The 20,146-nt window shown below is 42.8% G+C and overlaps 1 protein-coding gene across 38 annotated transcripts in view; it reads right to left on the bottom strand.

Annotated features, from left to right (window-relative positions):
• Positions 1-12,027: 12,027 nt before the first annotated feature.
• Positions 12,028-20,146, bottom strand: part of AFDN (afadin, adherens junction formation factor) — a 233,174-nt gene continuing 225,055 nt past the window's right edge. For 36 of the 38 annotated variants that reach the window (XM_024112024.3, XM_024112055.3, XM_005303937.5 and 33 more), the window contains 2 exons: positions 15,557-15,641; positions 12,028-14,261 (listed from right to left, as the gene is read on the bottom strand). In XM_024112024.3, the coding sequence (XP_023967792.2) occupies positions 14,117-14,261; positions 15,557-15,641 (230 nt within the window). In that variant the 3' untranslated portion in view covers positions 12,028-14,116. The remainder of the gene's footprint in view (positions 14,262-15,556; positions 15,642-20,146) is intronic. The other 2 variants (XR_010599747.1, XR_010599748.1) reach the window with 1 other exon arrangement.

Raw genomic sequence — 20,146 nt, 5'->3', positions numbered from 1 at the left:
CAGGATGCTTACCTTGGCGGGCCGCGGGCCAAAGGTTGCCGATCCCTGGTCTAGAACTTTCTCAGGTACTGTGAAAGAAATTGGAGAGACTGTCACTGTTTGGGGTGTACACAGACTTTAGCCACATCTTAGTCAAGTCACTATTACATTAAATACTGAATTTTTATCTGTGAACCACTGAGATAACTATTCTCCTCTGCAGATCTTAAAGCCCAAGATAAGCATCCTCCATCGAGAGGATTTCGCTATGGAACAATCTTCTAGAGATCAGGCCAATCCAATCTTGCTGTCTTTAGGAAATGGTGTCCGGAACTTCCTCTGTGAGAGAGCCTTCCTATCATAAGGGACATTCAGTTCAAACACCCCTTTCATTCCTAAACCCCTTCCAACCCTTGCCCTCCCAAACAAACCTGAACCCTACCTCAAGCAGAGTTTTGACCGCTAAAAGGGAGACATGCAAGAGACTTCAGCCTGGTCTACACTACGAGTTTAGGTCGAATTTAGCAGCATTAAATCGAATTAAGCCTGGACACGTCCAATGACGAAGCCCTTTTTTTCAAACTTAAAGGGCCCTTTAAACCGATTTCTTTACTCCACCTCTGACGAGGGGATTAGCGCTGAAATCGGCCTTTCCGGGTCGGATTTGGGGTAGTGTGGACGGAATTTGACGGTATTGGCCTCCGGTAGCTATCCCAGAGTGCTTCATTGTGACCGCTTTGGACAGCACTCTCAACTCAGATGCACTGACCAGGTAGACAGGAAAAGCCCCGCAAACTTTTGAATTTATTTCCTGTTTGCCCAGCGTGGAGAGCACAGGTGATGACTACGCAGAGCTCATCAGCACAGGTAACCATGATGGAGTCCCAGGATTGCAAAAGAGCTCCAGCATGGACCGCACGGGAGGTACAGGATCTGCTTGCCATATGGGGAGACGAATCAGCGCTAGCTGAACTCCGTTGCAGTAAAGGCCAAAACATTAAAAAAAGTCTCAAAGGGCATGAAGGACAGAGGCCATAACAGGGACACACAGCAGTGCCGCGTGAAAATTAAGGAGCTAAGGCAAGTCTACCACAAAGCCAGAGAGGCAAACGGAAGGTCCGGGGCAGAGCCGCAGACATGCCGCTTCTACACGGAGATGCATGCCATGCTAGGGGGTGCAGCCACCACTACCCCAACCCTATGCTTTGACTCCATCAATGGAGAATCACGCAACACGGAAGCGGGTTTGGGGGACGAGGAAGATGACGATGAAGACAATGAAGATAGCTAACAGCAAGGAAGCAGAGAAACCGGTTTCCCCAACAGCCAGGATATGTTTATCACCCTGGACCTGGAACCAGTAACCCCCGAACTCACCCAAGGCATGCTCCCAGACCCTGAGGGCACACAAGTGACCTCTGGTGAGTGTACCTTTGTAAATATTACACATGGTTTAAAAGCAAGCATGTTTAATGATTAATTTGCCCTGGCAATCGCGGCCAGTACAGCTACTGGAAAAGTCTGTTAACGTGTATGGGGATGGAGCAGAAATCCTCCAGGGACATCTTCAGAAAGCTCTCCTTCATGTACTCCCAAAGCCTTTGCAAAAGGTTTCTGGGGAGGGCTGCCTTATCCCGTCCGCCATGGTAGGACACTTTACCATGCCAGGCCAGTAGCACATAGTCTGGAATCATTGCATAACAAAGCATGGCAGCGTATGGTCCCAGTGTTTGCTGGCATGCAGACAACATCCATTCCTTATCTCTCTTTGTTATCCTCAGGAGAGTGATATCATTCATGGTCACCTGGTTGAAATGGGGTGATTTTATTAAGGGGACATTCAGAGGTGCCTGTTCCTGCTCAGCTGAACAGAAATATTCCCCGCTGTTAGCCACGTGGTGGAGGGGAGGGGTAAAGTGATCATCCCAGAGAATTGGGTGTGGGGAGGAAAGGGGGTTAGTTGGGTTTGTGTGTGTTATGAAGGTTACAAAAGCCAAAAGACTGTGGCTTACTATGGCTGCCTGCAAGCCGAATTCTGTTGCCTGGCACTGCGTGAGTGATCTCTCACACCAAACCGGCAGGCCCTCAATATAAGAGGAAAAATGCGACCTTATAACGAAAGCACATGTGCTGTGTAATGTGAACAGCAAAATTTAACGTGAAAGAGTGTACCTATTGTTGTCTAAAATGGGTCTTTTTAACCACCTCTCCCTTTTCCTCCACCAGCTGCAAATGTTTCTTCTTCGCAGAGGCTAGTGAAAATTAAAAGGAGAAAACAGCGAACTTGGGATGATATGTTCTCGGAGCTCCAGATGTCCTCCCACGCTGACAGAGCACAGCAGAATGTGTGGAAGCAGACAATGTCAGAATGCAAAAAAGCAGGGGGAGGGGGAGCGGGTCATCAAGGAGAAACAAACAAATTTCACACCGTAGCCGGGCCAGTCACAAAACTAGTTTTCAAAGCTTCTCTGATGTGGACCGCGCCCTGCTGTACTCTTCTAATCACCCTGGTGTCTGGCTGCGCGTAATCAGTGGCCAGGTGATTTGCCTCAACCTCCCACCCCGCCATAAATCTCTCCCCCTTACTCTCACAGATATTGTGGAGCGCACAGCAAGCAGCAATAACAATGGGGATATTGGTTTCGCTGAGGTCTAGCCGAGTCAGTAAACTGCGCCAGTGCACTTTTAAACGTCCAAATGCACATTCTACCACCATTCTGCACTTGCTCAGCCTATAGTTGAACAGGTCCCGACTACTGTCCAGGCTGCCTGTGTACGGCTTCATGAGCCATGGCATTAAGGGGTAGGCTGGATCCCCAAGGATAACTATAGGCATTTCAACATCCCCAACGGTTATTTTCTGATCCGTGAAGAAAGTCCCTTCCTCCAACTTTTGAAACAGACCAGAGTTCCTGAAGACGCGAACATCATGTACCTTTCCCAGCCATCCGACGTTAATGTTAGTGAAACGTCCCTTGTGATCCACCAGGGCTTGCAGCAGCATTGAAAAGTACCCCTTGCGGTTTATGTACTTGCTCGCTTGGTGCTCCGGTAACAAGATATCCGTCTATCGCCCCACCACAGTTAGGGAATCCCATTGCAGCAAAGCCATCCACTATGACCTGCTCGTTTCCCAGAGTCACTACTCTTGATATCAGCAGCTCTTTGATTACATTGGCTACTTGGATCACAGCAGCCCCCACAGTAGATTTGCCCACTCCAAATTGATTCCTGACTGACTGGTAGCTGTCTGGCGTTGCAAGCTTCCACAGGGCTATCGCCACTCACTCCTCAACTGTGAGGGCTGCTCTCATCCTGGTATTCTGGCGCTTCAGGGCAGGGGAAAGCAACTCACAAAGTTCCAAGAAAGTGCCCTTACTCATGCAAAAGTTCCGCAGCCACTGGGAATTGTCCCACACCTGCAACACTATGCGGTCCCACCGGTCTGTGCTTGTTTCCTGGGCCCAGAATCGGCGTTCCACAGCATGAACCTGCCCCATTAACACCATGATTTGCACATTGCTGGGTCCTGTACTTTGTGAGAGGTCTATGTCCATGTCTATTTCTTCATCATTCTCGTTGCCGCGCTGCAGTCGCCTCCTCGCCTGGTTTTGCCTTGGCGGGTTCTGGCTCTGCATATACTCCAGGATAATGCGCGTGGTGTTCATAGTGCTCAGAATTGCCGCGGTGATCTGAGCAGGCTCCATGATCCCAGTGCTATGGCGTCTGGGCTCAAAAAAGACACAAAACGGAGGGAGGGAGGGGCGACTGACGACATGGCTTACAGGGAATTAAAATCAACAAAGGTAGCTGTGCATCAGGGAGAAACACAAACAACTGTCACACAGAATGGCCCCCCCAAAGATTGAACTCAAAACCCTGGGTTTAGCAGGCCGTTGATTTCATGGAGGGAGGGGGAAGCAAATGAATACAGAACAAACCTGGTCCATCTATCTTTTACATCTTAGGCTGACAGCAGACGGTGCAGCATGACTGATAGCCATCGGCATCTTCTGGGTGCTTGGCAGAAAATGCTGCATTATGATTGCTAGCCATCATCCTCAAGATGGTGCAATAGGACTGCCAGCAGGACTGAGTTTCCAGAAGACAAAACATGTCTGCCCAGGCGACTCTGACCGAACTCACTGAGGAGTACAACGACGACGGATACCAATCGTAATACAGCATCTGCTGCCAAAAGGCAAGGAGCTGCTCCTGTATAGCAATGCAGTCCCATGTCTGCCAGCACCCAGATAGCCAATGATGGCTACCAGTCATACTGCACCATCCACTGCCAAAAGGCAAGGAGCTGCTGCTGTGTAGCAATGCAGTACCACGTCTGCTTGCACCCAGATGACATATGGTGATGGTGAGCTGAGCTGAGCGGGCTCCATGCTTGCCGTGGTATGTCATTTGCACAGGTAACCCAGGAAAAAAGGTGTGAAACGATTGTCTGCCGTTGCTCTCACGGGGGGTGTGGGGTGGGGAGGCTGACAACATGTACCCAGAATCCCCCGCGACACTGTTTTTGCCTCATCAGGCATTGGGATCTCAACCCAGAATTCCAATGGGCGGTGGAGACTGCGGGAACTGTGGGATAGCTACTCACAGTGCAATGCTCCGGAAGTCGACGATAGCCTCGGTATTGTGGATGCAGTCCGCCGACTTAATGCACTTAGAGCATTTATGTGGGGACACACACAATCGACTGCATAAAAATGATTTCTAATCAACCGACTTCTATACATTCGACCTAATTTCGTAGTGTAGACATACCCTTCATGAAGTCCATTAGGGACTTTGCTGTTGCTATCCATTTTACATGGAAAGCATTCAGATACTTCACTGATGGGTGGCAGTATAAAACCCTACAATAATGGAAGTACTCAGGATCAGGTGCATAAGCTACTAATGCTCTTCACATTAACCCTAACACAGTGAGCATTAGATTAATCAGCTCCCCATCCAGCATTATAACATGAGAGTGTATATATTATGGCCTTCTTGCATGCAGTAACTAGAAACTAAAAGGATGGAAATGACCACTGACAGTCTGCCAAACAGTGACCCTGTCTCTGCCCCTGCAGCACCAAACATGAGACTGTCACCGCTGGATATCATTGGATTCTTTTTGTACTGCATACAAGATAGTAAATTGGCTGAGTGCAGTTGATAGTAATCAGAGACTGCAGTTTTGTACACACAATCATTGAAGCTTTACAAAACTTCTGACCATTTGATCTCATTACTGCTTCCTAGTAAAATGATGTTCAATAAATAAACTTCAAGGACATGGATCCATGTTTCATTTTGTTTAAATGACTCACTGTTTCAAACAGACATACTTTTATTTTCAACCAGGAGGTTGAACAGAATGGCCAATAAATGCTTGAACAAATCCTTCACAAGTTTTGACAGTACCTTTTAGCCTCTAAATGACCCAGCGCTCACACACTTGCCAGTGCAACTCTCTATAGCAGATGGTAGAGTTTTTTCTCTAAGCTGAGAGAAAACTGGGTTACTTACTGGTACCTGGAATTCTCCATGCAATCACATTCACTCATGCACAGTACTCAGCCAGAGAGCCATTAAAATTTAAAATACAAAATGCAGATTATGGGGATTCATAAATGCACTGAACAGCACATTTTCCATCAAACCTGATAGTAGACCACTCTTCAGTAGCTGCCTACCTGCTTGATGTGAGAAAAGCTATTGACATGAAACTTTGCCTTGCATTTCTTGAACAAGAAGAAAAGAGATATTATACAGACATGGTCACTTAAATGTGTATCTTGAAGTCACATGAAAAAAAAAAAGTTTCCTTTTTGTAAGGCAGTATCACATTTAAGTGAACACGGTTGTAGTCTGTTGTGATTGCTAGAGTTTCAAGGTTTCCCAGCCCCAGTACTGTAAGACCCACCATGTTTGTTTGTTTAAATAGAAGCCAGATCCACCCAGAAAATGTGGAATTCTGGTCTGAGCCTGGACAGCCCGCAGTACTAACACTTAGCCTGAAATATAGCACTGTCTTCAAAACACTGTACAAATGTTAATTAAGATGTTCATAACAGATTAGCACTCCATGTGCCTTAGGTGCCTAGATCCTGATCTTTTGCCAAGCTATTTTTGTTGATCCCTTGAGCTGTATTGGATAAGTGTTAAATGCTTTCTCCTTCTGGTCTTGTAAAACCCGTCTTCTAACATTGTTTGAGACATATTCAGTAAGAGGATTTTTTTTCCTAACTATGATCATAACTTCATACTAGAATAACCAGTTGTCATGCTGCAGCCATAGCATGGGAATTGTGGGCTGCAGATTAATTTAAAACTAGTGAGGGGGAGATCAGAAATAAGTCAAGAATCCATTTTTGGGTTTAGTTCTTACAAAAAAATAGGTTATCAAGACATGAAGGTACACCCATTCAGGTAATAAATATCTCTTTCAAAGACCCAACTTTTTGTTAACTCTAGCCTGAGCTGAACTCTAGGCTAAATCGAGGTCTGGTCCAGACTGACAAACCTAGGCTTTGGGAGACCAGATTTATAGCCCCATTACTGTACCTGCTTTAGGGCACATCTACACTGCTGTCAGGAGGGGTGAGTGCAGCACACATAGCCATTCCTGAGCTAGCTTTGATTGCGCTAGCTCATTAAAAACAACAGTCTAGCTCCCTGAGTACAGCTACATTGCGATTTTTAGTGAGCTAGCCAGAGGTGCCGTCTGGCTAGCTCACTAAAGGGTGAGGGGTGCTTGACCCCCGCTCTCCTCCAGGCCCTGCCCCCAACCCCCGTCCCCTGAGCATGTCTCATCCTCACTCCTCCCCTTCCCCTCCAGCACTTCCTGCATGCTGCTGAACAGCTGATCTGCAGTGGGAGGGGGATCTACTGATGGGGGGAGCACCCCATTTATTTATTTATTTATTGCATGGGTGCCATGGAGTCTGTGCCTATGCAGCTAGCCCAATCAAAGCTAACTTGAGTACGTCTACATGTGTTGCAATCACATCTCCTGAGTGCAGTGTAGACATACACTAAGCTTCAGCCACTTAGCCCTCATGCACCCTTTCCGTGCATGCCCTCATCTCTCTCTCTCCCCCGTTACCCCTTTTTTCCCTTTAGTGTTAAAAAGTAGTTTCCACATCTTAGCTTCCCATAGGCAGAAGGATGCAAGAGGCCAGCAACACCAGCTACCCAAAACAAGAGTTAAAACAGAGAAACCAGGCAATAACAAATGAGCATGTGCAGAGCTGTCTAGTGTCATGCATGTAGCAGCCCTGTCTGCATTTCCAGAACCCAGCTGGATTGTCATGCATCCCGCTGGGCTGCAGACAATAGCTGTAGCAGCTCCTTCCCAACCACCAGAGGCCACTAGTCTAATGGGCTCTCTTCAGCGGCCTTGGCAGGCTATGGTTTCCCTGATATGGAGTTCCGCCATCAGTTGGTGCTCACATACTTCCTAGGTTCTGTGATGCTGCAATTGGGCCAGTATCCCTGCAGTTGTCGCCTTTGTGGCATCTGTGGAAGGAGGTGTGATGCTGACAGATCAACTCAGTGTGACGCTGACAGACAAGCTCAAATCAAAGCCATAGGCCAATTCACTTGTGTGTGAAAATCAAGGAAATGTTAAGTGGGCTAGGAGGCATTCGGCTATTAATTTGTGTGTGGATATAAAAAATGTTCATGTCATTGTCTTCACTTACCTATAACTAGTTATTGTTGTAGATGTTGTTTACTATCACATTACATTACGTGTGCCCTGGACTTACTTAACCCTAAATCAAAGGTGTATTTACTTGATGCTTAAACTTCATGAAAACTAACAAGAGACTGTTTGGATTGCTGTAGCTGAATGCATTACGTATGCATCTAATTGGATTGCCTATCAAACAGGATTGGAGCCTTGGAACTGTAAATGAAGAAGCATGCTAACTTCACAGCATGGGTCATTGTGTTCGACAGTGGGAAATCCACAGACCCAGTCTGCATTTAGTCAACAAAGGAACAGCACATGCTGAGGTGGAGACACTTGCCAGATTGCTTTCTGGAGAAAACAGCTATAAAAATAAATCCGGAGGATGATCCTGTATCTTTACACTGATGGATTCTGACAGGGTGGAATACTGAGCGATTTGACAGAGATCCCTAGAGCTATGGTAATCCTGAGAGATTTATGGAAAATTACTACATCTCTGCTATCACATTGGATTTACAAACTTTGACTCCCTTGTTAATGTATTTTATCTGCTTTAACCTCTCAATAACTCATTTATTTTTCTTAGCTAATAAACCTTTAGTTAGTTTATTAGAGAGATTGGCTGCCAGCGTTGTCCAGAGTATCCATTGACCTGGGGTAAGCGACCAACCCTTTGGGATTAGGAGTAACCTAATGTGAGGTGATTTTGGGTTTTAATAACCTTTCATCAGAAAGTCTAGTTTGTCTGGTGGTAAGATGTGCTGGAAAGCCGAAGACCATTTGTGACTACAGGTGAGACTAATATAGTGATCCAGGAGTACATACCTGTTACTGGCTTGGTGAAATCTAATTATAGAATATACCACCAGTTTGGGGCGTCTGCCCTGTTTTCTGACAGTTTGACCTGAGATTAGCACACCCAGTTATGAGCTACTCTAGACACTGTGAAAGAAAGGTCCTTGGGCACCACTGCCTTTTCTTCCCCGGCACCTGGTCAAAACTTAATGCAAACAAACTTTCAAGGTCTTTTTTTCCCATAGGACCATCATAGAACTGTGGTTCACTCATTGTGGCTATTCTTTAAAGCTATCAATATCTAGTTTTAACTTTTAACAGTGTTGGGGCTATGATCTATAAACTTAATTGACATGTTGAATGTGAATCCTGTCAACTATGCCAGTGTCAAGCTGTCCTGCAGTGGCTCAAGAACACAAGTACAAACCTCGGGGAAAACTGTAGGAAACAGGGCACAAATCCCAAATTGATGGTGAGTTCTATACTTAAGTTTCACCAACCAATTATCAAGTGTAAACTCCTCAGACACTAACAGCCTTGACACGGAGTCACAAACAGTCCCCTTGGGTACTCCGATCTGTCTTGTCACCGTGATAAGCCTGCCTTTTTTGACTGCTGGTCCCTTACACCAAGGATCACAGCAATATTCAGGTTACTCCCAGCCCCAAAGCACCAGTCACTTACCCCAGGTCAATTGCACTTTAGATCGCACACTAAAGAGAACGCTTGTAGCTAATCCTATAAGAAAAGAGAAAGAAACAAGAGTGTTATTTACAAGGTTAAAGAGGGTATATATACATATATATACACACACACACACACTCCTATGTGAGTTCCAATTTCAAAAAGTAATAGATGCTTCTATAATAAACAAGCGCTATATGTCCATTAGGGCCTTGATTTTCACACTTTTTTTCTGGGGACCCAGTTGAAGAAAACTGTTGATGCCTGTGACTCAATGGAGCTGGGGATGAGGGGTTTGGGGTATGGGAGGGGGTCAGGGCTGGGGCCGGGGAGGAGGGGTTTGGGGTGCAGGAGGGGGTTCTGGGTTTGGGGAGGGCTCAGGGCTGGGACAGGCGGTTGGGGTTGCAGGAGGGGGTCTGGGGATGAGGGGTTTGGGGTGCAGGGAGAGGTTTTGGGGGGGTTCAGGGCTGGGGCGTTGACTTACCTCTGGCAGCTCCCAGTCAGCGGTGCAGCCGTGATGCAGTCAGACTTCGCGTCTGTCCTGGCCCCGCGTACCATGCTGTGCCCTGGAAGAGGCCAGCAGCAGGTACAGCTCCTAGGTGGAGACATGCAAGCAGCTCCGCATGGCTCTCACGCGCAGGCACTGTCCCCCACCCAGCTCCCCATGGTGCTTGGGCAACATATGGAGCCCTGTGGCCCCCCAGCCTAGAAGCCGGACCCGCTGCTGGCTGCTTCCCGGGAGCAGCACTGTGTCGGAACAGGTAGGCACTAACTTGCCTTAGCTGGGCAGATCGCTGATGGGACTTTTAAAGTCCTGGTCGTCAGTGCTGACCGGAGCCACTAGGGTCCCTGGGTGCTGAGCAAGGCGACCCAGTGCCTTACATGCTGCGACCCAGTACTGGGTCACAACCCAAACTTTGAAAAACACTGCTTTAGGGCTAACCCAGGCTAAGCACTGGGGATCTTCAGCTTATGCCTAGTGATCTTTGCCTCCCATCCCAAGTTCAAACAGCATAAAGATATTGTTGTTAAGGGTTTTTATACCCTGCCCTCTTTCTGCTTTGAGCTGAAAACTCAGCTGATTGGAGGAATTCACTTGCAAGACATATTCATAGGGATGGGGCGAGTAAACAACAAAGTGTTTTGTCCTCTTTAACATTCCACTCTAGTTTGGCTGGTGTCAGTGGGCCTTCCTTGTTTGGCAGGACATAACACCTTCTGCCAGGGATCAGCATGTCAGACTAGTTCATGTCTCTCCTGTCTGGTGATTTACAGTTACAGAGGCTTACCAATGCAAACATTACTCAACTATTACCTTATAATATGGGATACAAATGCTATAAGTCATATTAATGCAGGCAGCAATTTACAAGCATTCCATGAAGTCTAAACACTGAACACACACTTGTAATTCTAATACCTATTACAGCAATAGTAACACACAGATGAGCCCAACAGAATCCAGCAATGTATTTGTTGGTATTCAATTGAGGCTTGGGGACTTTGGCATGAGCTGGCACCTGACCTGCCAGCACCACAGATACTAATAGCTAAATCTTTCCAGGAATCACAACAATGGTTTAAGTTTGTTTAATCGTGGTAACATGCTACATCATGGAGGGTCCACTACTTAATAACTTGGTACCTGTGCACCATTTAATGATTTTTTTTCCCAATGCTATAATAAACTCTTCTTTTCCCCTCTGGAGGTATGGTGTTTGATTTTTCAAACAGGTCGTTATTTTAGGAACATTTTCTGAATATGGAAGTTGTGCCTTCATTTTGGCAATGAGAAAAGCCTGTATTTATGTCCTCTCATTGCTCGTTTTTCCCCCAAAAATTTCAAGGCTAGTCTAAAGATTTCTTACAGAAAAGCACCATGCACATACGTGGTATTTGATATGAAAACTGCTGGAAAGGCTCTGGTTCTTAGGAAATGCATGAACTAACCTCCCTCAATGCAGTTCTATAAGAAACAGGAAGCTGGCGTGGAGGGGAGTGGGAAGAAATAGTTTTATAAAATTACATGTTAGAAGTATCTTTTTTAAAGATACAGAAATTTACACTGTACACGGTGATCAAGTCACCTATCTTGGATAAACTAATACATTGACCTTCAGAACTCTGTCACTACTTGTTCTTTCTGCTCTTTACTGAAGACTTTCTCAAGTGTGGATGCTTTCTCACAGTGTTCCAGGAATGGCCTCCTAATGCCATATACGGAGGTAATACCACCTTTCTACTCTATTTGATATTCCTCTGCTTATAGAATTGTGTTCGTTCTTAATACACTGCAAGGTTTTGTTCAACTGGTTATCAGCCATGACCCGCAAGTCCTTTTCAATGTCACTGCATTGAAAGATAGTGTCTCCCATCTTATAACTGCAATCTACATTCTTTGTCCCTAGATGTACGACTTTCCATTTGGATGTATTAAAATATGCCATTCACTTTACCAACCAATCTAAGTCAACCTGTAAAACTGACTTGTCCACATTGTTTACCACCCCTCCAATTTGTGTGTCAACTTCCAATTTTTCCAGTAATGATTTTATATTTTTGGTCCAGATTATTGATTAAAATAGTGAATTGCATTAGGCCAAGAACAGATCCTGTGGGATCTCACTTGAATCAATCTCATTGGATGATTCCCCGTTTAAAATTACTTTTTGAGATCTATCAGTTAACCAGTATTTACTCTAATGTAGGCTACACTGATTTTGTACAACTTTTTTTAAAGCAAGTTATGTATCTATTCTTTGAATACCTATAGGGTAGCTGTATAATAAAGAGTATTAGTAATTTATGGCATGAATGAGTTAATACAGTATCAAATAAAAAAACAATTACAGAAAGTTCTATAAAATGCAATGTTAAATACAATACAAAGTTTATTAAAAATAGGTTGCAAGTGAAATACAGTAGAAATGGGAAACTACAGCAGTTTTCATGTTTTTCCATAATAATGCACAGACAAATATGAAAAGCACTTTTACACATATTCACACTTGACCCGAATGCCCAATAGCGGCCAAATCCACTCAACTGAAGGTTTATATGTATTTTTTTGCTAAGCCTTTTCAGATTCTAGCAGCAACAGTATTCCAGCCACAGCATAAATTTTTTTTCTGAAGAAAAGAGTATTTGTCACTGTAAGGCTGCTAGTGTTCTCAAGATAAATTGGGAGAGGCTTGCTTTTCCTGATTAACAGACACAGCAAGCATGCAAATCCTTCATTAACACTTTGAATCAGTTTAATCTCCTACTTCATATTTAACAGGTGAAACGGTAAAAGCACACTTTCAAATAAGAAACCTGAAATATGTAAAAAAACAAATATTTACACTCCAATTTTCATTAACTTGCATTTATTTATCATACAACTCTTATTAAAAGTGATTTCTTTTCTAAGGCAGTGAAAGTCTACCCCTCTGTATTTGGAAGTGTGCATAATTCCCTAAATATATATTTATAAGAGAACAATATGATACAGAAAAATCATCTAAAGCCCAATTTAGGGCTTTGCAAATAGAAAATTTGTTTGGAATCACAATAATATATTTTGTCTTAACGTCACACAAAGAGAAAAACTCTGATGAGGTCCTTATACCCAACATCAGCCATATATGCATAGCTGAAGAAACAACAGTGGGAGGAACAAAAAGAATTCAACAATTTAAAATTAAATAAGGCTATTATAATGTGTAAAAATAGCTTGAACTGCTGAGAAGATTCTCTACAGTATATAACAATATAAGAGGATGCAAGTAAAACCAGATACATGGACAGCTTGACTAGCACTACTTTCTCAATATTAATAATGGTGGTGTGCTGTCAGGATAATAAGTCAAGCCATCTCACTGACAAATTCATATTCGCAGCCAGCAACATCATATCTGATATTTCAAATATCATGACTGTATGCTATGCCATTTTTCTTCTCTAAAAGTAGTATGTAGCTCAGCTGCTATAACAAACTCCATCAATGACGCTCTGTGGCTATTTGCTTAATACTCTCTATTCTACCCTCCTTGGAAAATGCATGCCTTAGTTCTGCTAGCTTTGGACCTGGAATCATTACCTCCATCTTGAACATTTAACATTTTGGTCCTAGCTATGATAGGGCCACTAAGGTAGCCTATTATCTATTGCTTGTTATAGTCTGTTATTTCAATACAGTGTTAAACAAAACAAAACCCTAAGGTTTTTCCTCTCCAAAGTTTTTTTTTTTTTTTTTTTTTTAAGGAGGTTTGTAAACCAGACACTTCATTTACAAGAGGGATGTATTTATGTATATGCTTTTCCATGGTTATGGATTAAACAGTTTCTGTTATGCATCCATTTTAGACCCAAACAAAACACCTACAGGATTAAAACTGTTTCACTCAAAGACTTTATCCTGTTACTCTAATGCTAGGTAATGATAAGAGGTTTGTACTGATATGCTAATAGTCTGTATGAACAGCATACAATATGTCAAACTTGTATATATAAATTAGACCTTTGTAAAACAGCCCAGAGATTGGCTTCTGTGTCAAACAACTTATAGATATTAACAGCTAGTGCACAGATTAATTTAGGCAGTTCAAACTATTCTCACTCTCTCTGCTCAGCAGCTAAAACAAAGTATGTCTGTAAAAGACCAGGAAACAGAACTTATCTTTGACAAGTGCTACTTGGTCTATTGCAGAAAAAGTTAACCCCCAAAACAAAAGAAAAAAGTGACCTTCACGTGATTCATAGAATTAAAATTTTACAGTGCTTTAATTGTATAAACCACAAACTCTTGGTAAAGTAATCAGTATTCTTGCTATTGCAACATCTCTAAATCTCAATTAACAGTCTTGGATACAGAGGAATCAAACTCTCTCTTCACAGACAATACACCCTCGTCTTGAACAGCCCCATCCCATTCCCTTCTTTTAGAGATCTTTCAGTAACATTTGATAAGGTGCTTTTATCTTATTTTGTGTTCAACTCATTTTCCAGTTCCATTAATTTCCTAGAAGCCTTTACTTTATTGGATACGTCCTGGCCCTGGGAAAAAAGTCGTTGGCGCTCCCTGAATGTCAAGTTCTCTGGTGCTCCAGGTAAATCTGTATCTTGACTGGAAGAAACAAAAGGTTTGTTACTAAACTTAATTTTAAACATCCTTTTATATCAAAGCTTTGCATCCATATAATCTTATCTGGTGTCCTCTTGCCTTCTAACTGGAAGATCTAGAATCAAGTCCTGCAAGGCTCTTCTTAATGCTGACACTACAGGGCTGTCATTCAGATGAGCCATTAAACAGAGGTCATTTATGACAATCTCTGGTAGTTGAACATGTGGATGAGATTACCTGGCACTTTTCAAAAAGGATTACAGGGTAACTAAGGCCTAGTCTACACCAGAAAAGGTTTGCTAATATAGCTATACTGGCAGGCCCTCCTTATATAAATCAAAAAAGTTCTTTTGCCAGTATAGTTCATACTGGTTTTGAGAGTGAAATAAACTGATAAAAGTGCTTTGGCAACTTTGGCCAACCATTCAACAAATTAAAAAAAAAAAAATCACCCCCTAACTGATATTGCTATACTGGCAAAGTTTCTAGTGTAGAGTGGCCTCAGAACTTCTGCTGCCTCCTCCTTCATCCTTGCTGCTACCTACCTCTCTGGTTAACTATTTCTGCCACACCAAGAGAGAACTCCGTTCTCGTGTGTCCTCCTCCCTCATCAGCTTATATGTCTGGAAATCTGGCCCTTACCCAGTCAGACTTGGCTCCACTTAAGGCTCACCAGAGTGAGTCTCTATTCTGTGAACCTTACAAAGTGCACAGTGGCCATCACAACACCTTTTCACCTTACAATGTGCAGGAACCAAGTTAAAGGCTCCTGTAGCATCCTTGCCTCAGCCAATGTGAACCTTCAATACACTATGCAGCTAAATTAGCCACACATGCATGTGCAATGCAGTCTGTGTTAGATGTCCACTTCACAAGCTTAGTAAAAACCCCATATAAAGTGTACTGTGTTTGCTTCCTTGTGTGTGCAAATTTATAATCTGGTTGAGGTAGTAAAAACAAACTTATGACTGCTGTTTACTCACACAATCACAACACTAATTTATTTTAAAATACCACATGCATGAAAAAGCATATAAAACCAAATTCTATTTTGTGATAATCCAAGATATCCCAGAACTAACTGTAAAATTGTTTTACACTGTCCTGCATATTCTTAGCACTCTCTTTGAAAATCTTTTCTAGGCTTAAATAAGAGCTTTTGAATTCTCTATCGAGAAAGATTTACATAGATATAGGTATAAAATGGTATTATATGAAGAATTAAAAATATTCCAGAGATCATCAGCTAATGAGTCTGAATACAGATTAATATTTCATGAGTCTCTTCCTCATTTCACCTTTTAGATCTTTTCTCTCTTGGATCCCGATAAACTTCATGGGCTCCAACAATTGCTCCTGTAGATCCAGTGTAAGAATTTGGTCCTTATGCAAAATAATATAAAAATTACAGTTGAAGGATGGCAGTTATAATACAAAACAAGCTTCAATTTATTTTTAAAAAGGTGCAGTGCTCTTTGCAAAAGTACTGTTTTGGAGGTTTGCCGGAATGCCAGAACAATGATTTCAGTCAAGAGCAGTCAGTCTGTTCCTAAAACTGCAACTTTGCTTGATAAATAATAAAACTAGGGGGTAAGAAAGCAAATTATATTTGGAACAAACTGTGACATGTATCAAATCATGATAAAGTTATTTGTCTTGTGGCTCATTTATTATAATGCAGAAATGAAATCAAATATTACGTGTCTAGAAGGATGTACTTATGCGCAGCTACAATTTCTCTGTGGAACTCTGTCACAAGGTTTTATTGAAGAAAGAATAGTGACTCCAGCTAATTTAACTAGGATAAATATTACTAGTATTAGTAAGTGCCAGTATGCCAATTCCAATTATCTTAAGTTATTTTATCTTTATTCAGCCAGGCTGTGAAAATATTTGGAAACTGTAACCTGTAATGTTTAGAGGATGACTATTCATGTCTTATTTCTGTAGTTATCGGTCTTGTTTCATACAAACACTTACAGCACTGCACCTTTAGTTTTAAATTCATATAAGATACACAGTTCTACATAATATATTAATCCTCTTCAAAGGCAACAAGACTAAACACAGGTTTCCAATCAAAAAGTTTTATCATCATAGTCAGCTTTTAAGTATGTTTCTTAAATCACCGGTATTTTTAGGACAGTCAAATTAACTGTCTTGATTCCCAAATTTGTTTTCAGACATTTTTGGTTTCCGGATATAGTATATGTCATGTCTTGTGAGCCTTTCTCCAAACAGAAGGAAATGTTTGCTTCTTCCACTGGTGTATTTTGAACCGCAGATAATTAAAACGTTAAATGTCAGTAAAAGAATAGAACTAGTTTGGATATTCATATATTGTACTCATTTAATAATTTAATACTGTACATTACAATAGTTAGCTAAAAAGGGGTACCTCAAATCATATTTAAAACACTTTTAATACTTTAGTAGTATGAAGAATTAATTATCTTTTATTCAGACCAAAATCCCATATATCTAACCACCGCCTCCCCTCCAACTTTGAAAAAGTCTAGGTCTGAAGTCTGCTTCTCACACCCTTATCTAATTTTGTTAAAATTAGTCAGATTTTATGCCCCAATTTGATGGAACCAATGTTTTAATTCAGTTCCTTAAGTAATCCAGTGGAAGAAGCTGGGAGAGTGCAGTTTGCAGAAGCGTGGTTTACCAGTGCTAGCATTTATAGCAGAAAAGAGCCGTAAAGAACAATAAAGTGGCAGTGCTAGTGAGATGGACAGATGGTAAGCTGCACAACGAATTCTGCATTTTGTGCAAACGGCTTTATACTTTACAAGGCAGTCTTCACAGAAGCTTGAGCAATCAGGTGGAGTATTTAACCTGTTCCTATAGACTATTTTAAAAGTGTGAAATAAAGTAATCAGAATTGTCTGGGTTATGTATTAAGGTTATTAAAGGTGGAGCATCATACTACAATGTTACCAAAACCCATATAACTGGATCTGACTTGGAAATGGTCCTGATTGTTTACTGAAAAACAAAATTGTTGTCACTTGAGATTCCACTTTTCGCACGCTCTTTTTTTGGGAGGGAGGGCATATGAAAGTCAGCAGAATGCAGGGTTGGAAAATGTAATTAAAAGGCAAAGGGCTTATTGGTTGGTGGATAGGTGGGAGTGGATGGAGAGTGAATAGTGGTTCCAGAATTACTCAACTTAAACACATATACAGCCTTTGAAGTACCAAATCAGAAAGAGAAGTAACAGCATTTTAAAGTGGCTATATTATGATGGAAGCGTGTGACAAAGTGGGACTGTTCTTAATGTTTCCTCTGAATACTGTGTGGGTGCCTCAGTTTCCCTTAAGCATTTCTTAAGTCTCCAGTGTGCATAAATGGCCGACAATCTGTCTCCTAGCAACAAATGGCCAGGGCCCTTCCCCCCCTTGCAAGGGGATACCTAAAGGTGAACAAAGAGATCAGGTGACCTCCTGGCCCGGGAAAGAGACAAAGGCCAGAAAAGAGGGGCTGGAGGGGGATGGGAAGTGAGGGCAGACGGGGTTGTCTGGCTCGCTGGGCCCCAGAATGGACCCGGCTGAGGGATCCCGTTCTCTGTACCTACAAGCTCTGTTTTAGACCATGTTCCTGTCATCTAATAAATCTCTGTTTTACTGGCTGGCTGAGAGCCACGTCTGACTCCGTGTGAGCTTCTTGCCCTGAAGACAGTCTGCTCCGAGGGAGAGGAGGCTCCCTAAAGTCCTGACTGGCTTTGTGGGGAGCGGTTCCAGAGCAGAGCATCGCCCGGGGACTCCGTGACAGCATGTTTTACACTTAATCTCAAAATGGCTCTAGTTGAGAATTTCAAGCGTAGAGAAAAAGGAAAATATTTTGAAAGGATAAAAATAAAGTACTAATTTATTAATTTTTAAGAGGCTTTAGGGCTGGGTCTGTTCCAGCATACTATTTAGAACACACAGATGGACTCATCATGGATTGAATTTCTGATATTTAAGGAGAATGTTTATTACAAACATATTTTCTTTTAAATATAATTCAACTTAAGAGCCACTAGTCAGCAGCTCGAGTCCAAACACTTTTGATGTGGAACTATGTTTTGAAAAAGAATGGTTACTTGCCCTACAGTAAATGGGATTTTTTGAGGTGATGTAGTTAGTGTGGATCCCACTATAGGTGCGCACGCACCTCATGCATACAAGATTAGATTTTTGGAATAGCTGTGTCTGGGCTATGCAGACGCCCTGTGCCGCCTTGTGTTCCCCTGCCAGGGCATACAGGGCAGAGCAGTTACATGTCTCCCTCAGTTCCTTTGCAACCCAAAGCCCATATCAGAGGGCTCAATGTGGGGATGGAGGGCAGATCCTGGGATCCACACCAACTATAATCTCACTCAAAGAACCACGGTAAATGTAGGATAAATAACCATTTTGCTTCTTTAAGTGTGTGTCAGTGTGGATCTCACTGGAGGTGACTGGCAAGAAGTATCCCCTCTCAGAATGAGGTCTGCCAGCTGTATCAATTGAACAGTGACTGGCAGAGAGTGTTGTCTGTGCTCTGGTGCAGTGAGTCTTGATGTCTGGTGGGAAATGTATACCAGCCAGCTGGTAACACAATAAAATGCATTGTGTAATCTATTTCAATATCCTTTAGATGAGATAGCTTTAGCTGGGCATTCAAAAAGGTCAAACTATAAATAGCCAGTATGATAGCCTGAATGGCTTAGTCTTGTCAGTGTAATCAAGTATTGGAGAAGTCTAGTGAATGTCATTTCTCTTTTTTCCATAGTAGAGTGTGGCTTGGGAAGACAACGGGCAGGATGGCTGATTCCTTCAGACTAAATTTCAAGACCACTTTAGGAATGAACTTGGGTGGGGGTCTCAGCAACACCGTGTCCCTATGGAAAGTCATATTGGGACATTTGGACATAAGAGCTTGAACTTCACTCATTCTTCTGGCTGTGGTCATAGTCATTAGGAATACTGTCTAGTGAGAGGTGATGCAAGAAGCATTCAGAGAGGTTCAAATGGAGGCTCCATGAGCCTCAGGAGGAGTACATTGAGGTCTTAAGCAGGGGTAGGTTCTCTCACTGGTGGGTAAATATGTAATAGCCCTTTGAAAAACTTCAATACTATTGGATGAGGACAGACCTAACACATGAAAGAACAGGTGGATGGTAAGCTGAAGTTGCCACGAGGTGGATCTTAAATGAGTTGAATGTAAGGCCAGCTGGCTTTAAATGCAATAGGCAGTCAAGCATCCGAGGTTCAGGGGCTGGACTGGGTTCAGACCACATTGAGCTACCCATATCAAGAGCCTCTTCCTGCTCTGTATCAAGATCTCCTATTCTTGTAGGGAACAGTATCTGTCTGTTGTATTCAGTCAACAGCCACACTGTCAATCAAATACAGTGACTTTGGATCTGGATGGAGCATTTGACTATGGTGCTGGGGGATCAGATCCAGGATAGGTGGTTGAATGGACATCTGTAATAGGTCTGTTAGACAAAACTGCTTTGGCCAACATGGAGCTATGAGAACTACTATGGCCACGTCCCTTTTGTTCTTGGGAATTGTTGGAAAGGCATAGATGCAGGCCTGTTCACCTGCAGGAGGAAGACATCCAGCAATGATCCTGGACTCAGCCCTCCTCTGAAGCAGAAGTTCTGACACTTGGCATTGTCCCTGGTGGCCAACAAGTTTATTATGGGGGACTCCCCATGATGAATCTATGCAGGGACCATTCGTGATTGGCCACAGATTGCCTGCTCAGGAAGGCTGCTAGATTGTTGCTGACTCCTGTAAGGAATCTATTCTGATGGCAACAGGTCCAGAATTTGATGGCCTTCATGCTAAGGGGTGATGAGCAAGCGCTCCATTGTTTATGTAGTACATAGCTGTCATGTTGTGTGAGAA

The sequence above is a fragment of the Chrysemys picta genome, chromosome 3, assembly GCF_011386835.1.
Source record: "Chrysemys picta bellii isolate R12L10 chromosome 3, ASM1138683v2, whole genome shotgun sequence".
NCBI lineage: Eukaryota > Metazoa > Chordata > Testudines > Emydidae > Chrysemys > Chrysemys picta.
This window is presented reverse-complemented; position numbering and strand designations above follow the sequence as displayed.